General features: G+C 44.0%; 1 protein-coding gene across 1 annotated transcript; it reads left to right on the forward strand.

Moving 5' to 3' along the window:
* On the forward strand, positions 1-25321 carry MTMR9 (myotubularin related protein 9). The gene is made up of 10 exons (XM_077812370.1): positions 1-438; positions 3342-3450; positions 7698-7823; positions 12592-12765; positions 14758-14975; positions 16735-16896; positions 20937-21078; positions 21736-21956; positions 24008-24159; positions 24888-25321. The coding sequence occupies exons 1-10, from the start codon at positions 254-256 to the stop codon at positions 25049-25051; spliced, it is 1653 nt and encodes a 550-aa protein (XP_077668496.1). The 5' UTR covers positions 1-253; the 3' UTR covers positions 25052-25321.

Here is a 25321-nt window from a genome sequence, read left to right on the forward strand (position 1 = left end):
TGAGGCACGTTTCTCCCTCACTCCTAAAGTGGGAGCTGGGACTCGCCCCTTCAGTTATGACCCTCCCCAACCCTTTGGCTCCCTGGTAGCGGCTGGCACCAGCAATTGTGGAAGATCCCTGGGATTGCGTGGATCCCCGTTTTGGCCCCAAACAGGAGGTACTGGTGCTGCTGAGAGTTGGGCTTTCTCCCCCCACCCCCCAGCTAGTAAGCTGCCAGGGTCATTCCCTGGCCTGTACCAACCCCAGAGAAACATGGAGTTTGCAGAGCTAATCAAGACACCGCGAGCAGATAATGTGGTCCTCCACCGTCCCTTCTACCCAGCAGTGGAAGGGACACTATGCTTGACTGGCCATCACCTCATCCTCTCATCTCGGCGCCAGGACAATGCTGAGGAGCTGTGGCTGCTGCACTCAAACATTGACTCTATTGAAAAAAGGTATTTTTCCCCTTCTTTGCCCCCATCTAATTCCTCCTCTTTGTAAGGGATGGGAAGAAGCCCTGTGAAGAATTGGGTGGCAGGAATCCAAGGGTTTAGCTCTAGGTCTGGAGGAGAGTGCAGCCCAATGATTAAAATAGAGGACTGAGAACCAAGATAGCTGCATTCTAGTCCTGTTTGGGACATTGGTTGAGTTACTTCACTTCTGTCTTGGTTTTCCTCTTCTGGAAAATGAGGGTGATAATTGCCTACCTTCCTGGGATGACTGACGTTTACAAAGTGCATGAATGAAAGGGGCTACAGTTCAGTAATATTTAGCTTTTGTACAATGCTTTCCATCTGTGGATCTCAAAGCACTTTAGAAAGGCTGTAAGCATCAAGCAAAACGATTTGACCAAGATGCACAGCAAGGCCAAAGGCAGAGCCAGGAATAGAACCCATATCTTTGGAGACCCTGTCCAGTACTGTCTGCATGAGGCCACACTGCCATACATGGACCAGTGCAATGGTACTATGCCTACATCTCTCTCATCATGTGGCTTGATAAAGTTGAGGAATGCTGGCTACTGTACTTCAGTATAGACTCCATCACTGAGCCATTCCATCCCATTCCACCTGATCCATTTAGCGATTACCTCTTAAATATCCTTGTTCCCTGCTGGAGAGGGAGGAAAAACAGGGATTACAACGTATGCCGTTCTGTAGGGTTTGGTAAATAGTCCCAGCCATGCATTCCTTTAGTTCACGTATAGTGATGACCCTAAGACAAACCAATGTGCCAGTAGAGCAGGCTTATAAAATTCCGTCCTCCCGCCTTGCTGATGACCAAGTAAAATCCAGTATTTTGTATTGTGATAAGGATGGGTGAGAGATGTTTGTACTTGGACTGGTAGTTTTTCATAATCTTTTTGTGGCATGAGTGCCAAAGCTGCTGCTTTTTTTTTTGTGTTGGCTTTTTGCGTTTCATGAGCGACTCTCTTGAAGTGTATGGCCTATTGGTCTCATTGTGGAGAAGATCCGTCTTTAATGACACTGGTGATGTCAGTATGCTTCAGGAAATGCAGAGAGAGGAAAAACAGCCCCACTAGTATATTAACTGTTACTACAGGAAGTTATGAAATAGCAGTGCAGGAGGGCATACAGATACATGCATTGGATCATCACTGAAATTGGACAGCTGTTCCATCCATTTATCCCAGTGCTAGCAATTCTTCAGTGCTGGAGAAACAGTCATGACTACTGAGTGAAGAAAATATTTTTTTTTAGCTGAAATAATGGCTTAGAAGAAATAATTCTGACGCCAAATCACTGAATTTTGTCTGGTTTGGTTACAATTCAGCGTTTATATAGTGAGGGGGTGTTGGCCAAAAACCTATTACTCATCCCACACAGACGGCTGTACTGTATCCAGGCAACTACAGCTCTACTACCTGTGCTGCTTACTATGGCCTGCGTTTCCTCAAGGACCACTTTGAGCTGTCAACAAATGGCACCCGCCGTGAACTGTGAGGATGAAACGGAAAGGCATGCCAAAACAAAACTGGCCCGGTTTGACTATCAGGCTGACTGTACTATAGTTGATATTTCAGTACCACCTTTTTTCTAAAAACCTATCGTCTTTGTAAACATTGCTTACGGACTGCTTCCCAAGCGATCTCTGAGGAAGATACCCACTATATGCTCATTTTACAGATGGGGAAACCGAGGAATAGAAGTGAAGTCAGGTGATCAAAGCCACACCCAGCTGGGTAGAACTCGTAGTAGAATCCCAGAGTCGTGATTCCCAGGCTCTCACTAACCCAAGCTACCAAATCTACCCAGACCACTTACGTTGAGTCCCACGTATATAACTCTCTCTACTCTCAAAAAGAAAAGGAGGACTTGTGGCACCTTAGAGACTAACCAATTTATTTGAGCACAGGCTTTCGTGAGCTACAGCACAACTGAGCTCCATGTCTGTCTTGCTAAACCCTGTCAACTTCTGCTAACACCCTCATGCTCTGTGAGATATTTGAATATTTATCTCCCTGCTCTTATTTTCCTACTCACTTCCATCTTTTGTATTTTTAACAGCAATAGGGTTTTTTTGCTAGTTAACATGAAGGAAACAAACCCTTTATTTATTCAAAATGTACGCTTCTTTCTGCTGCATAAGGAACACCTGAGGCATTTTTAATAGGTACCTTTTTCTGCATGTTTTTACATTAAATATTAAGGGCTTGTATACATCTTATTCCTGGAAGACTCTGAGGACTGGAGAACCTAGTACAGTTATGACTTTGTAGATGTCAAGCAAGTGAAACCTGTTTAATTGAGCGGGAAAGTAGTTTTTAGTCAGAGTGAAACATTTTTGTCTTTGTAGTTAACCTTTATTAACTCAAAAAAAAATCTGTTAGATGCAACACTTCTGTGCATTCAGTTAGTGGATCAGAGAGCTCCCAGTCTGTATCTTCTAGGAACATCAGGAAATCTCATACTTGAAATACCTGAGATGTGGGGGTTGTTTGTTTTCTAAATGTTAGAAATCAGGAAGAAAGCCTTTAACCCTCTATCCCCCTCAACACATACATATCCACGTACCACCATCAGAAGCAAAAAGAGGGCACACCCATTTTTTTTCCAGGCAACCAATACTTACTTTCTCTTTTATAGAGGCACATGGGGAAGAGATTCGTACCTTAAAGCATTAGCAAGTAACTTAGTTACGTAAGAACATATCTTGCTGAAAGATTTGAATAGCACATCTTTTCTAAAAGAATGTAGAGCAGATAAAGCCCCAATAAGTAGTCGTTTATTTTGCATGTATGCGCTGCTGGAAGACCTGTGTATATTTATCTAGGAATTTGGACATCCATAGAGGCTATTTCTCTTCATAGTTCAACATACTGTATCTTTCACTGCAGGTTTGTTGGCTCATTAGGCACCATCATTATAAAATGCAAAGATCTGAGGATTATTCAACTGGATATACCCGGAATGGAGGAGTGTTTGAACATTGCTAGCTCTATTGAGGTAAGAGCTTTTAATATTTACTCATAGTAATAAATGACACTTCCATAACACTTATATTTTCAAAGCATTGTTCAGACCTTAACTACGAACAGCTATTCAAAGAAATTGAAGAAGGGGCTGGCAGAATGTGGGTTTCTAGTAGGGTAAAAACTAAGCTTTAATTTTAAGTTACTGAGAAAGATCTTGATAGTCATGTTTATCAGATGATAGAAGCAGCCCGGGTGAGGGAGTTCTTATTAGGGAACCTGTATGGCCCCCAAATCAATCACATAACTGAACCCAGTGGACATTATAGTAATACAGTAAATCCTTATTGCCACGTAGAGTGCTTCAGACTGTTTTAGGAGGTGAACAGAGAGTATAAAATCACTCATTTGGGTTGGAAGAGTAATTGTATGAAGTATGTTTGTTTTTTTTCACACTACTAGCAAAAATATAGTTCCCCTTTTTAATTAAACCTCTGACCAGAGTGTTTGGTTTTTCCCAAACATGACAGAACTGTGCTCGTACATGAAAATAAGAAAGTGAAGCTGGCTATTCTAGTTTTATTTGTCTAAGCTAAGTAACAGGCAAAGAATAAGTAGCATAACTAAATGCTTTTACTAAGACGGGTGAATGTTATTTAAAACGAGTTCCCTTGACTGTGTTCCTGTTTAATGAGTCTCTTGTTTCCATACTTCTGTTGTACCGTTTTGCAAATGTAACCCTTAGGAGTAACATTGCATGGGAAATACCCACAGAAAGCAAGTAAGCATCACAAGTGTTCTAGATACATCTGTCTTGGAGTGCTTTTGTGTGTCCTACTAACTTTGTGTTAGGTAAATTATACTGCAATTAAATTACACTGTGCCTTAAATTATAGCAATTAACTTGACTTACAGTGTATTTTCAGGCTAATTATATAAATTTAGTTTATATTCTCAAGCTGTGCCTTGTCTTCTAGTTCCAATAACTGGCTCTGCAGGACAGTATCAAATGAACCATAGAATCCTAGAATTGTAGGACCAGAAGAGACACTTGTAGGTCATCTAGTCCAGTCCCCTGCATTGAGGCAAGACTAAGTATTATCTAGACAAAGAGTCCCCAACCTTCGGCACGCGGTCCATCGGGGTAATTTGCTGGTGGGACGCGAGACATTTTGTTTACTTTGGCCGTCTGCAGGCACGGCCCCCCAGTGGCCGCAGTTCAGTTCCTGGCAAATGGGAGCTGTGGGATGCGGCGGCAAGGATGTCCCTCTAACCTGTTATTAAAAACATCCAGTGACGGAGATTCCACAATCTCCCTTGGTAATTTGTTTCAGTGCTTAATTACCCTTATAGTTAGACATTCGGAAAAACTTCCTAATCTAAATCTCTCTTGCTGCAATTTAAGCCCATTACTACTTATCCTGTCCTCAGTGGTTAAAGAGACCAGTTATCACCCTGTTCTTTATAACATCCTTTTACTTATCTGAAGACTATGATGTCTTTCCCCTCAATCTTCTCTTTTCCATACTAAACAAACCCAGTTCATTCAATCTTTCCTCATAGATCATGTTTTCTAGACCTTTAATCATTTTTGTTGCTCTTCTCTGGACTTTCTCCAGTTTGTCCACATCTTTCCCAGAGTGTGGTGCCCAGAACTGGACACAATACTCCAGTTAAGGAGTTATCAATGCTGAGTAGAGCAGAAGAATTACTACTTGTGTCTTGCTTATAACACTTGTGCTAATACATCCCAGAATGATGATTTCTTTTTTTGCTACAGTATTACATTTTTGACTCATACTAGTTTGTGATCCACTATAACCCCCAGATCCTTTTCTGACATACTCCTTCCTACGCAGTCATTCTCCATTTTGTATTTGTGCAACTGATTATTCCTTCGTAAGTGTACTACTTGGCTTTTGTCCTTATTGAATTTCACCCTGTTTGTTTCAGACCGTTTCTCCAGTTTGTCAATATCATTCTGAATTCTAATCCTGTCCCTCAAAGCACTTGCAACCCCTCCAGCTTGGTATTGTCAGCAGACTATAAGTGTACTCTCTGAGCCATTATCCAAATAATTTATGAAGACAGTGATTAGAACCGGAACCAGGACAGATCACTCCCTCTCCCCTCCATCTCCCCCCCCCCGTGGGACCCTAGTTGATATGCCCTTCCAGCTTAATTGTGAACCATTAATAACTACTCGCTGAATATACTTTTCCAACCACTTGTGCACTCAATCTAAAATAGATTTGTCTAGGTTATATTTGTTTAGTTTGTTAGAGAGGGTCTTATGAGACAGTATCAGAAGCCTTATTGAAGACGAGATATATCACATGTACTGCTTCCTATCCACAAAGCTTATTACCCTGTCAGAGAAGGGTATGAGGTTGCTTTGACATGATTTGTTCTTGATAACTCTGCGTTGACTCTTACTTATCACCTTATTTTCTTCTTGGTCCTTACAAATTGTTTGTTTTTTCCATTATCTTTCCTAGTACTGAAGTTAAGCTGAACGTTGTCTTTATTCCCCTCTTTATAGATAGGTACAGTATTTGCCCTTTTCCAGTCACCTGGCAACTCTGCTATCTGCAGTCACTGGATCTCAAAGATAAACACTTAATAGCTCAGAGATCTCTTCAGCCAGTTCGTATTTCGTCAGGCCCTGCCAACTTCAAGACATCTAATTTGTATAAGTAATTCTTAACTTGTTTGTTCCCTATTTTAGCCTCTGATCCTACCCCATTTACACAGATGTTCACTACGTTAAGTTGTCCAATCACCGCTAATGTTTTTTTGGTGAGAACTGAAACAAAAAAGGCGTTTAACACTTCAGCCATTGCTGTGTTTTCTACTGTTGTCTTTCCCTCTTCATTGAGTAATGAGCCTTCCCTGACTTAAGTCTTCATCTTGCTTCTCATGTAATTGTAAAATGTTTTTTTGTTACTCTTCATGTCCATAGCTAGTTTAATCTTATTTTTTGTTTTGGCCTGCCTTATTTTGTCCCTACATTCTTGTGATGGGGGTTTTTGGGGTGTGTTTTTTTTTTTTTAATTCATCCATTGTAATTTGATCTAGTTTCCACTTTTATATGACCCTTTTTTGAGGTTCAGGTCATTGAAGATCTGGTTAAGCCAGGGTGGTCTCTAATACTTCCTCTCATTCCTATGCACCGGGATAGATTGCTCTTGCACCCTTAATAATGTCCCTTTAAAAAACTGCTAGTTCTCCAGAACTCTTTTTTTCCTCTTAGACTTGCTGCTACCAGTTCTGAGTTTGCTAAAGTCTGCCTTCTTGAAGTCCATTGTCTTTAGTGTGCTCTTTTCCTTCCTACCATTCCTTATAATCATGAACTCATTATTTCATCATCACTTTCACCCAAGCTGCCATCTATCTTCAAATTCTCAACCCAGCTCCTCACTTCTAGTCAGAATCAAATCTAGAACAGCCTCTCCCCTAATTGCTTTCTCTACCTTCTGTAATAAAAAGCTGTTTCCAGAGCATGCCAAGAACTTGTTGGATAATCTTTGCCCTGCTGTATTATATTCCCAACAGATGTCCATGTAGTTGACCACCAAGTCCTGTGCTTTGGGTGATTTTGTTAGTTGTTTTAAATTCTCATCAAAAGTTTTTTCCCTTTTTGCGTTAAAAGCATAAATGGCCTCAGCAAACCCTACTTTATTTTACACGGCAGTACAATAAAATGAGCAAAAATAAAGATGGGAACCATGGCAGTTTAGTAGGTGGTTCCAAATTGGTAATAGGATATGGGCACTAGTTAGTCCGGCCTGGTATTGGACAATTATTGTTACCATCTGGCTGTTCAGTGCCCTGTGAAATCAGCTGATGATCTCAGGCCACTCTAGACAGAGGTCTATATCCATCCCACAATTTATTTCTTGTCTGTTCAATCCTTTGCCTCCTTGATAAGATAACTGTCTTCTTAGTGTCAGAGATGAGGTACATTGGTGGTGGCCCATGTTAGAGAAGCTTGCGCTGCTATGCCTGTTCTGCAGAAACCCTTACCAAATAAATATGACAGGAATAGCTCAGAATGCTGCAGGATCACGACGGGAGGTTACAGAATTTTGGACCAGCTACTGCAAAATACCATGACCCTTGTGTAAGATTAAATAAAAGATGAGTCTCAATACAGATGTTCTACACAAGCTTTGAATCCAAATTGTATTGCCAAAACTAAAAGACGGGAACATTGTACAGACATTTTTGGCATGAAAGGTCACCTAAGCGAACAAACTGACGCTTCATTTTTTTCCACAGGCATTGTCCACCCTGGATTCTGTCACACTAATGTATCCCTTCTTTTACCGGCCCATGTTTGAAGTTGTCGAAGATGGCTGGCACTCCTTCCTGCCTGAGCGAGAGTTCGAACTTCTCAGTTCGGTAGTAAGTTGGATATCAGGAATTTTTGTAGCGATACAGAGAGAACCACACAATCGCTTGGGGCTTTATCCTGCCAAATGTATATGTGCATATCGTCTGAGCTGTTCCATGCAGCACTGTGTAGGACGGAGCCCTTTGTGAAACCAGCTGTACCCTGTGTGGGTGGAAAATGAAAACTCTTCATGGGTCAAAAATAACCTGTGTGCTCTTGGGGCTGGCTGTTCGGCACCTATTCTTTACTATGTGCAAGTGGGTTTTTAAGTATCTGCTTAAAGGTGACCTGCAAAGTTACGTGGGGAGTGGGAGGAGGCGTTTCCCTTTTTCCTTACATATAAAGGAAGCCAGGATATCTTTTAAAAAAAATTGCTGGTTTGTCCTTGGGAATGAATTGAATCAAGTTCTCCTGGGTTTGGAGAGCTGAAATGTAGGTGGTTTTTCAGCCCTTAATTGAAGGGACTGGAATGTTAGTCTCTAAAGATCTTTCTGCTAGCCGCAGTTCAGGAATTTGTGTTTATTTCCACCCATTTCACTCAAAGTTCTAAACCAGGGGTGGCTAAACTTACTGATCCTTTGAGCTACGTACCACAATCTTCAGAAGTTCAAGAGCTGGGGCGTGCCTGCCGGGGCTCGGGGCATCAGCCCTGCAGGAGGCGCCTGCCGGGGCTTGGGGCTTCAGCCATGCTCCTGCTGAAGCCCTGACAAGCATGGCCCGTGGGGCTGAAGCCCCAAGATCCCCCCCCCTGCCCCGCTGGACAGAAGCCCCTAGCCTAGCACCCCGCTGCAAGGCAGGGTCCCAAGCTCCCTCCCCCAAGTCTGGCGGGGGGGGTGGGCTCTCCGAGCCTCACTTTAACTGTAAAAGAGCCACATGTGGCTCGCAAACCACAGTTTGACCACCCCTGTTCTAAACTGTCTCAAGCCTTATTTGCAATGGGGAAATCTACCAAAAAAAAATCCCACCAGTACTACCGCCAGTTTATCCGAGCCACTGCTAACCATAACGGACCTGTAGTGTAGACAAGGCTCCTGTGGATGGATCCATTTTTTCCATGTCAGTTAACTTGCTTTTAGCTTCTGGAGAGCCCCAGGAGTGTGTATCCCATGTGTAATTGTATTCATGTAAAACTGATTGACAGAACGTCATCCTGCCTTTGTAATAAAATGTCACAGTACACTTCAAGGACAGCACTCCAGAAATTTAGCGGAAGTGTTGCTTAGTCATGCTACATTGCAACATATTCTTGTTTTGAGTCCTCTTGGATGCTGTGGCAAGAACATGTAATGCAAACTTGCTTCAAAGAAGATGGAGCAATTTACAAGTTGCAATCTGCTGTCATTTATTGATAGCATAGACTGTATGTGTACTAATGATCCTGTCTCGGGAGGGTGATGTACAGGGCAGCAGCATCCTTGTCAAGTTTCTGCCATGCAGGACTGTTCCAATGAATCCATCACAACAGCAAGTTCTACAGCTAAATGATGGAACTAAGGGTATGTCTATGCTACTGTGGCATAGCTACAGTGCTGCTGAGCACCGCAGTGTAGACGCTTCCTGCATCGGCATGAGGGGTTTTTCCATCAATGTCGTTTATCCACCTGTTTGAGAGGTGGGAGCTAGGTCAATGGAAGAATTTTGTCCACAGCGGGGTTGGGGGGGGTGGTGGTTAGGGCAACCTAACTACAGTGCGCAGGGAATGATGTAGCTAGGTCGTTCTAATTTTTAGGTGTAGACGAGGTTTAAGTCAATGAAATATATAGCTGATGTCTTTGTGTGAACATTATGGGAAACAAACAACACTTTCCGCTGGCTAAAGACCCGAATATTTTGTGTTGAAAGAGAAAACTTGAAACATGCAGAGACAAACATGTTTACAGAGAGAGGTACATGCAAACAAGTAACCTCATTACAATAAATTAAGTAACCTCATGTCTATTTGGCAGCCGGTATCAAGCGGAGTGCCCCAGGGGTCGATCCTGGTGCTGGTTTTGTTCAACATCTTCATTAATGATCTGGATGATGGGATGGATTGCACCCTCAGCAAGTTTACAGATGACACTAAGCTGGGGGGAGAGGTAGATACGCTGGAAGATAGGGATAGGGTTCAGAGTGACCTAGAGAAAGTGGAGGATTGGGCCCAAAGAAATCTGATGAGGTTCAACAAGGACAAGTGCAGAGTCCTGCACTTAGGAAGGAAGAATCCCATGCACTGCTACAGACTAGGGACCGAATGGCTAGGCAGCAGTTATGCAGAAAAGGATCTGGGGATTACAGTGGATGAGAAGCTGGATATGAGTCAGTAGTGTGCCCTTGTTGCCATGAAGGCTAACTGCATATTCGGCTGCATTAGTAGGAGCATTGCCAGCAGATTAAGGGAAGTGATTATTCCCCTCTATTCGGCACTGGTGAGGCCACATCTGGAGTATTGCGTCCAGTTTTGGGCCCCCCCGCTACAGAAGGGATATGGACAAATTGGAGAGAGTCCAGCAGAGGGCAATGAAAATGATATGGGGAGTGGGGCACATGACTTATGAGGAGAGGCTGAGAGAACTGGGCTTGTTTAGTCTGCAGAAGAAAAGAGTGAGAGGGGATTTGATAGCAGCTTCTTGAAGGGGGGTTCCAAAGAGGATGGAGCTCGGCTGTTCTCAGTGGTGGCAACTGACAGAACAAGAAGCAATGGTTTCAAGTTGCAGTGAGGGAGATCTAGGTTGGATATTAGGAAACACTATTTCACTAGGAGGGTGGTGAAGCACTGGAATGCGTTACCTAGGGAGGTGGTGGAATCTCCTTCCTTAGAGGTTTTAAGGCCCGGCTTGACAAAGCCCTGGCTGGGATGTTGTAGTTGGTGTTGGTCCTGCATTGAGCAGGGGATTGGACTAGATGACCTCCTGAGGTCTCTTCCCACCCTAATCTTCCATGATTCTCTGAATAGGGCTTTTTCCTAACTTGACTACAGATTGGAACCATATTTGTTTGTGAAACATAGTTAAGGTCCATTCTAACCATCAGGCAGAGGTACTACACATAACACAGCAGGTCACAATCGCAAAGGAGACCTAGACAACAGCCGTGCCATTCCTCTTCAGCAGACACCTCTTTTTGTCAGGATCCTTCCACAGGCGTATCTGGCTGCCAGTCCGCTACTTTTGAAAATAAACTTGACGTTCGTTGTAGTCAAAGCAAATTCCAAGCCAATTTATATGAACGTCCGCGTGGTGGACTCCAGTGATCCTCAAGGGCTTGTGTCAATATACAGTAGTTGCCTTTTTGATTGAGATACTCTGCTGGATTGGGTGGACACAATACATGCCATCTATTTTGCCACCACAGAAAAAAACAAACAAACAACAAAACCTCTTATTGCTTTTCGGGCATCTTGCACCTCCCCAGCCAATCTTTTCATAGTGCAAGACATTCACAGCAGCCCCCAGTATGGGTTTCCCAACCCCATCGGAGCATTTATCGCTTGGGGTTACCAGCTTTAGTAGTGCATCCTCCACCCTCTTTCCCATAGATTAACTCTGATCAGGGTGGCCTGGCATTCCACTGTCAGGGTAGGCTCCCTGAGAGAGAGGTCTTGCTCATCTGAAAGTTCTGCAGCCATTGGTTCTTATCCCAGGCCTCCAGCATGACCTGATCCACCAAGTATTATTCTTGGTCCAAACATGGCATTCAAAGTGATAAAGGTCCATAGCCAACAGGCACCTGAGCTGGGCTTGTATGAAGCTGCAATGTGAGCCCTCCTATCTCCTGAGCAGTTAGTGGTTCTAGCATAGACTTCAGTAAAAGGGGCCTTTATTCTCTGCCTACTGTATTCTCAGTTGCTGTGTCTGACCCCTGATATTCAGCAGTTTCTGCATTGCCAGTTCTGTCAAAAATACGGCTTGCTGAGCAGAGAGACGCCTCGCTCCAGCGTGAATTCGGTATCTTCTCAGTACTTAGCAGTTCTGTCACAAATCTCAGTTTCAAGGAGCTGTGCAAAAATGAGAGATAGGTACACTGGGAGACCCACAGTGCCCAAGTACAGCAATTGTTGCAGGGAGTGCTGTATGTGGAGTCAGCATACTGGTTTACATGAGCTTGGGGACATAGCAAACCTTTGAAGGAGAAAACAGTGCTACAAATGTTAAACTACTGTATTTAACCTCAGAAACAGTTCAATCTTCAAGCATAGATGGACCTTCAGTCCCTTTGGCTTGGTCTGCATTGGGAAACTTGCTAAAACTTCCCACAGTTGCTATTGCACGTGGTAGCGGTGGGGGCACCAGTTGATGCTGTTTGTGTTTCAGTATTATCTAGAGGCCTAGATCAAGGCCCCTTTGCAAACCTGTATTATATCCTTGTCCCAGAGAGTTCACATGATTGATAAATGCTGGAATCCCCTTTATATGGGATTAAAGATGACTGCATCTGTAGGTAATTCTACTGCCGTGCTCATTACAGAGAGGCTAATGACACTGATTTTAAAAAAAAATAGCAAACATCAATTTTTGGCAGCACTGGCTTGCCTTGTAAAAGTGTGCTCATTAGTGCAGTTGCATAATTGTTTTTTGGGGGGAGAGGATGGTGCGGGGAGGAATTGTCTCCTGGTTCTGGGTGAGGCACAAGTGACAAACCAAAAATCTAAGTGACCTTGTCTGTAGACTTTCAGATGGTATTTTATAACTTTTTTTTTTGTAGTTTTAACTTAGAATTTCTTGGCTTTCTAACATTTCCTTCTAAAACTACAGCATTCATTTTCTACTACAACAAAACATTCTCTTGTATCTTTTCCAGACGACTGAATGGCGGCTGAGCTATGTCAATAAGGAGTTTTCTGTCTGCCCCTCCTACCCACCAGCTGTCACTGTCCCAAAATCAATTGATGATGAGGCCCTTCGGAGAGTTGCAACCTTTCGCCATGGTGGCCGCTTCCCCGTTCTAAGCTATTATCATAAGAAGAATGGGATGGTAAGTCTTGTTTGAGTGCTTTGGGCACTTAAGAGGAGTTGGTTTTCTTGGGCTGGTCAAAAAATATAAAGGTCTCTTCAGAAATCTTTTGCCCTATTTGTTGAAAAATAACATATTGTGAAGGCTTTCAATGCAACCTGTAGGATGTTAACTCCCTATCACCACCCAGCTTATTCTGAGACCGTCTTTTCATAGCCGTTTATATGTAAACAAGAGAGCCTGGGCAACTCTAGGTGTTGGAATATAGGACTGCCAATCTAGACTGGTAGTGACTGAAACGTTGTCTAACATTTTATTCAGTAGTGGATAGGAAATGAGTCATCTCTCAACAGAGAGATGTCCACCTCCTGCTCTCACACCTCCACAATTGGCACTTGTTGGCCTAGCTGTGCTGACTGGCTATGGACTGAACGGCCCACAGAGACTGCATGATCCTTTTCACCCTGAGATGTGGTCCATCTGGGTCATGATAGAGGCACAGTGTGCGTGAAGTTAGCACTGCGTCTGCTTACACTGCACCTGTTTTGTGAGTGAGCAGAGGACTCTGTTCTCCAGGCCTGTCAATGTGGCACCTTTAACGAGCAGCAAATTCTGTCGCTGTCTCACGACCCCCTCCACTTTAAGTTGTCAGAATCTGAGGCTCTGACGCCTCTCTGACTCAGCCACTAACTGCTTGTGATTAGAAAGAAATGTACCCAGTAGGTGGGTGGTTATGTGATTCCTTGCATCTAGTACTGCGTGCTGTTGGAGGCAAGGTGTTGGATTAGATGAACACTGGTCTGATCCCACATAAGTACTTCCTGTGATTCTTCTTTTGCCCAGGCTTAGAGTTAAATCATCAACTAGTTACATGTTGACAAATCAGTCCCAGTGAAGGAGTTAGGTAGCTCATGCTGTTCCTTGTCACTGTGGAGCTTCCGTTCTCTTCTTTGCTGGGGTGGGTGGAGGGAAATATTTCCGAGATTTTTTGCTCTTAATACATGTATGTTTGAAGCGTTCAAGTTGCAATGCTTGAACTTCTGATGGTAATGCCTTCTGTCATGCACTGCTACACCCTGCTCTAGTCTGTGGGCGTCAGTAGATATGTTTATTGACTCATCACCCTCACGCTTTCAGCTGTCTCTTGTACTAGTGTTATGGCATAGACTTTACAGATGATAAAGCTTTCTTCCATGAAGCCTTATCTTAAACAAGTGTGGCGCTCTGGTTTATTGGTCTTTCCAGAACCACTGAATAAAACTACTACTAGGGAACATGTTTGTATTACATAGCTGACTAAAATGTTTTAAAACAGTATTGGTTATAGGTTAAAAATAAAACCCTCCTTCAAATGTTTGTCCATTAAGAAGTTTCAGCAGGAATCTGGGGTCAGAGGTTGTGAAAGTGAGGGGCCGGGAATCATGAACTGAAAGCTGAGGAGGCCGTGTGAGGATCTTTCTACTGCAAAGTGGCCTGCAGAATAATAACTTTTTAAGAAGCTAGAAATCATAAGGGCAATGAAAAAGACGGGAAGAAACTGAAGGGTGCAGTTGCATGCAAGGGGAAATCAAGGGTTTGCAGCTGAAATGGGAAGAAAGGTAGAGTGATATGGGCAGGCTTTTTCAAATAGCAGACTCTACCAAAGACAGCTCTGTGGCCACTTCAACAGCCGGACTATCCAGGTAAATGCTAAGAGGATAAGAGAGTGGGAAGGACAGTGAGGAGAGAAGTCTGGTGCAAGTCCCTGGAGGAACTAAAGGGGCAATTTTGACTTGGATCCTGAAGTTGCTGGAAGAGGTATTTGAAGGCTGAAATAAGCAGTTAACAGTTCCATCCCTGCAGAGATGTTAATGAACAGGGCTTCCGCTTTCCTTTAACAATGTGTAGAATTAAACTGGCCGAAGCACTAGCAGATGGATTGCTCCCTAGAATACGCCACTGGCAGGGGCCCAGACTAGACAATCTAATGGATCTCCCCGTCTCTAAAAGCTGATGCTTTGTTTTTTCTCCTAGGTAATGATGCGGAGCAGCCAGCCTCTCACAGGTACTAATGGGAGACGGTGTAAGGAAGATGCAGCGCTTATTAATGCCACCTTGAGGGCAGGAAAGCGTGGCTACATCATTGATACCCGTTCCCTGAATGTTGCTCAGCAGGCCAGAGCCAAAGGAGGCGGCTTTGAGCAGGAAGTGCAGTATCCTCAGTGGAGGCGAATTCACAAATCTGTTGAGAGGTAAGTGAAATAAGAGGGCCTTCAGGGAACCCCATAGCCCCTTTCAGGCTGCCTCGAGGAACTGGGTTTTCTTGAACCAGTGTAGCTGCCTCACTGCTAACCCCCAGTGTAGATGTGCTCTGCTGGTATTAAAAGTGTCAGCTTCCCCTGATTGGAAACACCAGGGGCCAGATTCTCACCTATGCCTGGGCTCTGCTTCGTGCAGCAGACTGGGGGTAGGCGGGCAGTCATCAGAGAGCTGATTATGGTTCCCTGATTCTCTGGGTCAGTGAGACTTGAGACCTCTCAGCTGCTTTGAGTCCCACCACTGGTACAGGGTTCCTAATGTATCCTACACCAGTGGAGGATAGGCATAACAGAGCTACACTCCCTCCCCCAACTTATGTCGGGGGTATAGAGCTATTAACTGGTGCAGGAACTGGCTGCAGTAGCTTTACACAAGCAGGGAGTTGCCCTATGGCAGGGAAATTCCTTGCTGGCCACTTGTGGCCACAGTCCACCTGCACAGTGCAAAAGGCTGATCTCTTAAGAATCTTGGCTTAGGACCCTGCATCAGTACATCTCCATTATCGTAGCTACACTAGAGCAAAAAACCAAAACCCCAGGGTAGGCATGACCTTAGAGAACTAAGGGAGTGACTAGAACCTTTATGAATTGCTGCCATGTTTTTACAACTCTTGTGAGCAGTTGAACTTGATGATTTTACAGACAGGCTTGAGTGTTGGTGCATTTTACTTTATATGCCCCTTTCTAAACAAAAATTTTAAAGGTTCAAGTTCATTTTGCTATCTCTGGTTATTAATTTCTTGGAACCAAATCTTTTATATCAAATCGTAATATGCTCTCTTCTTCCCCACACCCCTCCATCCTCTTACTTCCCCACCACCACATTCATTCTCTCTCTCTCACAATAGGTATTAGGCCATGTGACATTTAAATGTCTGATGGTCAGTAGATCTGTAATTTTTAAATGTGCCTTAAGATATCATAGCAGGAAGAGGATCAAAGAGAAACATTTAGTTCAACCTAAAGCATGCAGCTTGCTAAGTCTTGCAAATGGAAGTCATAAGATCCTGTAAATGTTTTTTCAGTTTATCTTTGTGTGTACATAGTCTGTCTGTCTTAGTGCGGTTGTAGTCTGAAAGTGACTCTGTAAAAATGGCACTGTGGGGTTCTGTATTTTTCTCAATGACCTCCAGATCACATCTTCTTAATTTACAAGTAAAGACTTGTTTTCTTACTACTCTTTGTCTTCTGCAGCACCCATAATAAAGATTTTGCAATTGGAACTTGGTTAGTAAGTGTGTTGCAGTATGTGCCGGACTGGAATCCAGCTTTTTCATACCAGTATTGATTCAGCCATGTTTATCTGGAATAAAAAGTAGTAAAAACTTATTTAGTCAGCAAAGTCCGTGGATATAACAGAAAACACACAGGGTGCAGATAAATTAAGGAAGACGGTGCTGTTTTTTTCATCGGGACATTTCAGAGCAGAACATGCCTTTTAAGGAGTGGAATTGCTCCAGTTTAAGCACTGATATTTTTCCATGATGCTAAAATGTGACTCATTCACAATAAGAACAGATTTGTTGAACAAGAGACTATCGCTTTATTAAAGTCATGCTTCTTACCATAACCTCTCTTGAAGCATTAGTGTTTAAATCTGTATTTTGATTGGTGATCTTATGGATGTGTGAGCAAGGTCTAATAGCTTCAGTAATATTGCTTATGGGCTAAATAATCTTTGCTTTCCCCAAAGGTATAACATTCTGCAGGAAAGCCTCATCAAACTTGTGGAAGCTTGCAATGATCAATCGCACAACATGGACCGTTGGCTTAGTAAGCTGGAAGCCTCCAACTGGCTGACTCACATTAAAGAGATACTAACTGCAGCTTGTCTGGCTGCTCAGTGCATTGACAGGTAAATCCTAACTGTGGTGCTGCTTGTTAAATATTCCTTTCGGAGGCAGCTACAGTATTTTACTACTGAATACTTTCTTGCTTATTTCTACGCAAGACACCATTTCATCACCACCGTTAAGGAGCAGCTCTCTAATAGGCCAGGTCTAGGTTTTATTAGTACAAGCATGAATGAGGAATCATAACAATTAGGGATGGACAATCCGTCATGTAGTCAAGATTGCTTTCTGTGTCATCTAATGTTTTGCCCAGTCTAACCTATATCGCCAATAAGTTAAACTAGAGTTTACACACGAGAACTACTGTTGTGACAACATATTACAGGACAATTAAACTTAATCCTGTTTCGATCATGAATGTGTACACATTCTTTACTCTATGAACATCCTTTCCATTGAGCTAGTCCAGTACTCAGTCTAATTTTAAATGACTAAAGCGATGGGGCTTCCATCATTTCCTTTGGAGTCTTTCCCACAGTTTAATATATCTCCACTTTTTTGATATTCAAGCCAAATTTACTTTCTATCAACCTAAGCAATTTTTCTCCCTCTCTTCATCAAGCTTTTTCCTTTTATAAAAATTTCCTCTGGTGTATTTGTTATCTAGGTGAGCAGAAATAAATGTAGCAGTGGCCTGTTCACAGCTGTTTGGGAAGGGGCCTATTTTCTCCTATCGCAGAGGATCTACGTCTCCTCTTTGCAAACAGGAAAAACATGCTCTGTGCAAATCTGTGGTCTGAAATGTAATTCAATTTGGTTAAGAAAATGGCAGGAAACCACTGAGATGTGGCATTGAGACATGATGCTGCTAGGTTTATTAAATGTGCCGGCAAGGAATTCAAACTGGATCAGGTGCAGAGAAGGGCTATTGGAATGATCAGAGTAATGGAGAGCCTGCCTTACAAGAAGAAAAGGAGTACTTGTGGCACCTTAGAGACGAACAAATTTATTCGAGCATAAGCTTTCGTGAGCTACAGCTCACTTCATCGGATGCGTGAGCTGTAGCTCACGAAAGCTTATGCTCAAATAAATTTGTTCGTCTCTAAGGTGCCACAAGTCCTCCTTTTTCCTTTTGCGAATACAGACTAACACGGCTGCTACTCTGAAACCTGCCTTACAAGAGGACACTTAAGGAGCTTGACTTGTTTAGCCTATCAAAACAAAGACTGAGGGGGGAGACATGATTGCTCTCTATCAATATATCAGAGGGATAAACACCAGGGAGGGGGAGGAGTTTTTAAGGTACGGGCCAATGTTGGTACAAGAACAAATGGATATAAACTGGCCGTCAACAAGTTTAGGCTTTAAATTAGATGAAGGCTTCTAATAATCAGAAGAGTGAAGCTCTGGAACAGCCTTCCCAGGGGATTAGTGGGGACGAAAAACCTAACTTGTTTCAAGACTGAGCTGGATAAGTTTTTATGGAGGGGTGGTATGATTGCCTACAATGGCATATTGCCCATCCACGATTGCTATTATCAAATATCTCCAGTTGTCGGAGAAGGGGCACTAGATGGGGAGGGCTCTGAATTACTACAGAGAATTCTTTCCCAGGTGTCAGGCTGTTGCATCTTGCCCACATGGTCTAACTGATCGCCAAATTTGGGGTTGGAAAGGAATTTTTCCCCAGGTCAGATTGGCAGAGACCCTTGTGGGTTTTCATCACTTTCTGCAGCATGGGTCACAGGTCACTTGCTGGTTTGAACTAGAGTAAATGGGGGATTCTTGTAACTTGAAGTCTTTTAAATCAAGATCTGAGAACTTCAGTAACTTGGCCAGAGGTTAGGGGTCTATTACAGGAGTGGGTGGGTAAGGTTCTGTGGCCTGTGATATGCAGGAGGTCAGACTCGATGGTCATGATGGTCTCTTCTGGCCTTAAAGTCTGAGTCTATGACTCTTGGACAATGAGATAAAAGGACTGCACTAAAAACCTCAAACCATGGCAATTACTTGCTTCTGATTTTATTATGGGGAAGGCCAATAACTCTCCTTTACATTGAGTGCAATGGAGCATTTATAACTCCTAGCAGTCAAAAGAAGCAGACTGAGTTTATAGGGAGTTGGCATGGGACAACCCAGGATTTCGGTGCGGACAATCTTGTTCCGAAGCTAGTTACTACTTTTGAGTGGACGCTGCACTGAAGTGTATAATCCCATTAGAAGGAATGGTGGGAGATAGATCTACATACATCCTCTTGCATCCTTGTGACAAGAAAGTTGCAAGATCAGAACCATATTGTCCTAGTTTGTCATTCTACAGGAAGCACATGGACATGTTAGTTCGCTTTTGCATTTACTGGGAGAGGGGGGAAGAGAATGGTAGTGAAGTTGCTCTCAGCCTGGAACTACTGGAAAGCAAACTGAAAAAAATATACATAAGGATTAATTTATTCATAGCTGTGTTGCCCAAGTTCCTTTTGGATACACTATGCTAATTCTAGATGAAAGCATTGCCATGTACATGGGCTACATCTTTATGCCTCTGCTTTCTACTTCAAAACAAGTCGTAATAGCAGCAGAGCAATTAATTGGTGTCAGCACTGGTGCTTGCTTGATGGATTGCTCTTATTTACAAACAGTTTATAGCTCAATTTGGGCCTCTGTACATGAACAAATAAACCTACAATTAGCTTTTAAAAAAAAAAAAGCTAAAAGGGTATTTGCACAAGTGAGCCAACTTGGTCACGTTTCAGGAGTGGGAGATGCGATGAGACCATTGTAAATAACGCCACAGGACATTTGAAGGAGGAGCTTGGTGTGATTTTCAGGGGCCCTTGGGTGGGTGTGGCATCGGAACATAAAAAGAACAGAGTGCAGGGGGATTAGCTGTTCTGCAAAGTCAGTGGGAGCTGGGGGAGAAGAGCATATGGAATCTTAGCTGTATGTAAAGCAGTGGTTCCCAAACTTTTCCTGTCATCGCCCCTCCGTCCCCTTACCAATAATGGAGTCTGTCTGCGTCCCCTCTCCATTACTGTACGGTTGGCTCAGTAGAAGAGCTTGGGCGGAACTGGGGATGCAGGAGGAGCTAGGGCTAGAGACGGAGCTGGCCAGTGGACAGAGGGAAGAACTGGGCTGGAAGCAGAGCAGGGGGCAAGAGTGGAGCTGGGGTTTGAGCCGGAACTGGGTTGGGGCTGGAGCTGGCCTGGAGGCGAGGTGGAGCTGTGGCTGGGGGCAGTGCGGGGCTGGGTGACGCTCCCTCCCGGCCCCCTGGGGGGTCTAGTCTGGGCCCTGCTGTGCACCCCCCGCTAGGGGGCCATGCCCCACAGTTTGGGGACCACTGATGTAAAGTATTAGTCCACTTTCACAATAATTTCCTTAGATTTTTCACTTGCTTTATGGTCTTCTGATTCATCTATACAGAGAGGTGTGTGGTAGTCCTTACATTTGGCTCTGAGGCAGAGCTAAGCAATCGACCAGAATATTTCTTGTGCCTTTGTAGGGCAAAGCCTCTCTTACATATTACCCCTGTCCATTTGTAGTTCTACTTTGTATTGCTGTAGCTTCTAAATATCCTAATAAGGAGCATCAGGAGTGTTAGATGCTCGGCAAACACCCAAGAAGACAGGGGGCCTCTGTTAAGATTCTGAAGAGGTTTCCAAGTAGCCTGTTCTTCCCAGCAGAGTCCTAGAGGCCTAACTGAGCTTCTTAGCCTCCTGATCCCTTTTCTAATGGAGTTGGGATCAGTCTTTGGATACTGTCTATTTAATAGGGTGGATCCTAAGTTGATGGATCCAGGGAGAACTCTTCTGTGTGTGACACAAATGTTCTGGATTCCCAAAGCACGTAGCCAGAAATGCTACTGAATCCTTAAATGACGTGAAGCATAAATGACGCTGTGATCTGGGGCTGGAAAGAGTATCAATATTTTTTTTTCCTCCCCCTGATAGGGGTGAGTTTGAGTGGGAAAGAAGGTTGATGGTTGGTAAGCCACCTAATGTTGTCTAAGCCCATTGCAGTTATGCTGATGTGTACTGAGAGCCTGGGTTTACCTGCATCTTGCATATTTGTGTTCCTAATCTTGCTCTCTTGAATTTTCTCTCAGGGAAGGAGCATCAGTGTTAGTTCACGGGACTGAAGGAACTGATTCTACACTCCAGATAACTTCTTTGGCTCAGATCATCTTGGATCCAAAGTGCAGGACCATACGTGGCTTTGAGGCTCTTGTTGAGAGAGAGTGGCTGCAGGTGAGAGATACTGTTTAGTTAGCGCTAAGAAAAACGTACATGTGGCTGTCGCTAGATTGAGGAGCTCACAAGTTGTTGTTCAATATGTGTATTGTAATAGACCCTCAGGCCTCAAACATGTTGGACCCCATTGGGCTGGACACTGTATCGGAGTGACACTGTTACTGGATGTCTTGATACCTGTCTTCCATTGGCTTTCTGTCAATGGAGTATTATGCACTAGCCATCCTTCCCCATTGGCTCTGAGAGGGATCTCTCAATAATGTGAGGATTTCTGAGCCCCTCTCCCATGTCAAGGATACTGCTGCGGTTGTAAATTTAACAAATAATTCTGCTCTTTGTAGTTCATTGCAGCTGATGTTCTCAGCCAGGCGGTTTTTCTTGCATGATCAGTCATTTCATAATCTGCTAAATTCTCTTCAGTGCATATTCTTGTAGCCTGACGAAACATGACATTACTTGCATACCTCTAGTATCACTGAAAAGTGCAGCAGTTACGTAACAGTGACTTGCCAGTGCCGAGATATTAACATGATGCAGTAGGACACAGTATCACAGATAGAAATAGTTTTGCAGTAATCTTGTGCTTCTCCTCCTATAACATACCCCTCCTATTGCTTTGTATATGACCCCTTGTTCTTTGTTTCTTGCTTATAGGCTGGTCACCCATTTCAGCAGCGCTGTGCTCAGTCCGCCTACTCCAACAGCAGGCAGAAATGGGAGTCCCCCGTGTTTTTCCTTTTCTTGGACTGTGTGTGGCAGATCCTCCGTCAGTTCCCTTGCTCTTTTGAATTCAATGAACACTTCCTCATCATGCTCTTCGAACATGCCTACGCCTCACAGTTTGGCACGTTTCTGGGCAACAACGAAAGTGAAAGGTTGGTGAAGAGAAGCGTTCCGTGCTCCTGGAAATCAGGCCATGCCCCGTTACAGATATTCTCTTGGTTTGAAAGAGAGAGTGGCCGATGGCTGTCTCCTAGTTTTGAAAGACCCAGCTGTGTTTTAAAAAAATCCAGGATCTTTCAATCATCTTCCCTTAAAATGAATGGAAGTTCTGTCTGTGATACTTATCTGGTCCCTATTAGTATTGTATGTGAGCACCATGCAGTCTTTAATAGATTTCCCTCACAACACCCCTGTGAGGTAGGCCAGGGCTGTTATCCCCATTTCCAGATGGAGAGGCTGAGGCCTGCATGCACAAAAGGAATTGGGCACCTATGTCTGTTTTAGACTCCGCTGCAAAGCACAAAACTCCCCCTGAACTTGTTAGGCCCCTAAACTTACTCAGCACCTAAGATTTTGCCCTAAAAGTTCCCTTTGTATCTGCCTCTGGGCATGTGCACGACTGCCTTGCTCTAGAAGTCCAAATGCCTGTCTCCTGCCTAAGCCCCAGAGCAATTCCCAAACCAGGGGAAGACAAGCATTCAGCCTAAGGCACATGCGGGGCCTCATCCAGTCAATGTGCTCAGAGGGTGCCTACTGGATTGGCCCCCTCAAGTGTGGGGGTGGAGGGAACAGGACCTCCCTCATAACTTTTAGCCCAGTGGTTTGGGTACTCACCTGGGCAGTGGCAGGAAACACCTGGTTCAAGTCCTCCCTCTGTTTGGTGGGGAGAAGGGATTTGGATAAGGATGTGCTACCTCCCAGGTAAGTGCTCTAAGCATTGGGCTATAGGTAATTCTGATGTGGGACCCACTCAAGTCTCTCTTTTTGAAGCTGTTGCACTGTGGATAAATAGTCATTGGAGCAGGGGGACTGGATCCTGGGTCTCCCACAGGAGTGCTCCAAGCCCCAGGGTGTAGAGTCATTCTCATGCTTGTGCGTGCTGTCTTATCCCTCTCCCCTTCTCCTCCCACTCCCCCCCCCACCCCCCCATGACTCTTTGTGAGAGTAGAACAAGCATGAGAACAACTCTGTAGCCTGGTGGTTTACGCACTCATCCAGGATCCAGTGAAAAACCACCCAGAGTGCTGGCTTTTGTGAATTGCAGTCTAAAGTGCCTGTCTAGCCCCACTCAGAGTATAGAAGCCGGGCACCTAACTCGGGCTTTGTGAATTGCAGTGATTTTACAAGCGCCTGAAAGGTAGGCGCTGTGACACTGAGAATCTCAGCGCCTGACAACTCTTGTGCATCCAGACCTAAGTGACTTGACAGGCAGCCTGTAATAGAGCAGACAGCTGAACCCAGCCCTCCCAAGTCCTGGGCTAGTGCCTGAACCACTGGACCATCTCTTCAGCCTGCGAAGTGGAGGATGTAGTCAGTTGCTTTAATTTATATAGCCTCTGGCATGCAAACTGTCCCAAGCCCCTTTACTAAACTAAGTCCTGGCAGAGAGGCACATATGATCACCCAGGATAGGGTCACGCTCTGTGTAAACTGTGAAAGCTTTCACTTGTTGAACGACCTCTGTCAGATAGCTTGTGCTTTGGTATGTCCTGCCACAAGAGGGACCCTATACACAGTTCTAGTAGTAACCTTACTTTCACTTACACTGAGAATTGCACTGTGATGCAGAATCTGCAGACCCACCCGCCCACCCTCCCTCCGCTCCATTGTGGTAGCAAACAGCAAAGAGAGCAAATATGATTGTCAAACTATTTCATGGAATCAGGTTGTTCATAAGTGAAGATGGCTGATTTCTACACCCACTCATAAATGAGCTCTCTTCTCTCCCCTCTTGTTTTGAATTACATGAAATTGTCCCTCCAGAATGAAATAACTTGGCGTACAAGTATGACTCTTCAGTATCATTTCACTGTCTTGGACCTCTCTTCATTAACAATCTGAGTTATCACAGTCCCTCAGCACTCACAGCATGTGGAAGACTTGCAGATATTTTAGTTCCCAGGGATTTACCTGATTAACGCAAATGAGAATGCACAGTTTTGAAGACAAAAGACAATTCAGTAATAATATTGGTCTGTCCCAGGTGTAAACTGAAGCTGCCACAGAAGACTATGTCTTTGTGGTCTTGGGTGAATCGGCCTCAAGAACTGAGCAAATTCAAGAATCCTCTGTTTGAGGCCAACAGTCTCGTCATCTGGCCTTCTGTCGCACCACAGAGCCTGCAGCTTTGGGAAGGTAAATCAGGCTTCTTTTGTATTGTGTATTTTTGTGCTAACAGACATTCTCCTAATTGTCCACTCATCCTACAACTTGACATCTAAGGGCATGATCCAACTCCCATTGAAATCAGTCATTACAAATGACTTACAGTACCCACCACCCCAGGAGACATGGTGCCACCTCCTACCACTTCTTAGGCACTTCAGGTGCTCTGAAAGTTCTTACCCAAGGGCATCGGACTGAGCCTTTTTGGACAGTTAGTGCAACCTAAGTTACTTACATATTTCTAAGGTGAATGCTCCCTCTCCTTTCCTCTTATCCTTCCCACCCACCCAAGCATTCCCAAGGCTACAGAGTCATGATTCAGTCCTCTAGATGTATAAACTCCTGAATGTGACTCTATGATCCCATCCAAGATTTACGTTAGCACTAAACTGAAGTGAGAGGGGTGGAATCAGTCCAAGGTGGAGACTGAATATTGACCTGTCAGACTAGGCTACGTGGAAAGCCAAAGTCTATATCTCTCTAACCACTCTTTTTTTAAAAAAAAAAAAAGAGAAATAGTGAACACGTTGTGGTTATTGTCTATATTTCAAAGTATTGTTTAGGTAAGTCCTTAAGAATTCTGATGTCGGTCATAGCACTTTGCATTTGTAAAGCACTGTATGAATCTTCACTAACTAGCAGTTTCCTCCTGGTGACGCTAGTCCATTCTGACTTTCCCCCTCTCTTTGGGGCTTTAGGTGTCTTTCTCCGTTGGAATAGGTCCTCCAAGTTTCTGGACGAAGCCTATGAAGAAATGAACAACATCATAGAGTACAACAAGGAACTTCAGGCAAAAGTCAATGCACTGAGGAGGCAGTTAGCAGAACTGGAAACAGATGACGGGATGCAGGAAAGCTCCTGAGATCTTGCAAGGCTTTGGACACCAGGTCTTTCCTTTCAACTCACCTTTACACTAAAGACTAAACAGAGAATGTGCATGTGTTGCAGAACCCTCTGGTGCAATTGCTCCTCAACCCTTCACTGCTGAAACCCTCACTTTACACTATCTACATCTCTTCCGTTTGGGATGGGTCTCTTGTGTTTTCTGTTTACAGGGGAAGTGCACTGTTCAGCATGGTGTTCTCTCTTAACCGTTGCTGTCTTTAATAAATTGTGTACAGTTTCAGCATAA

Source organism: Eretmochelys imbricata, chromosome 3 (assembly GCF_965152235.1).
Source record: "Eretmochelys imbricata isolate rEreImb1 chromosome 3, rEreImb1.hap1, whole genome shotgun sequence".
NCBI classification, from domain to species: Eukaryota; Metazoa; Chordata; order Testudines; family Cheloniidae; genus Eretmochelys; species Eretmochelys imbricata.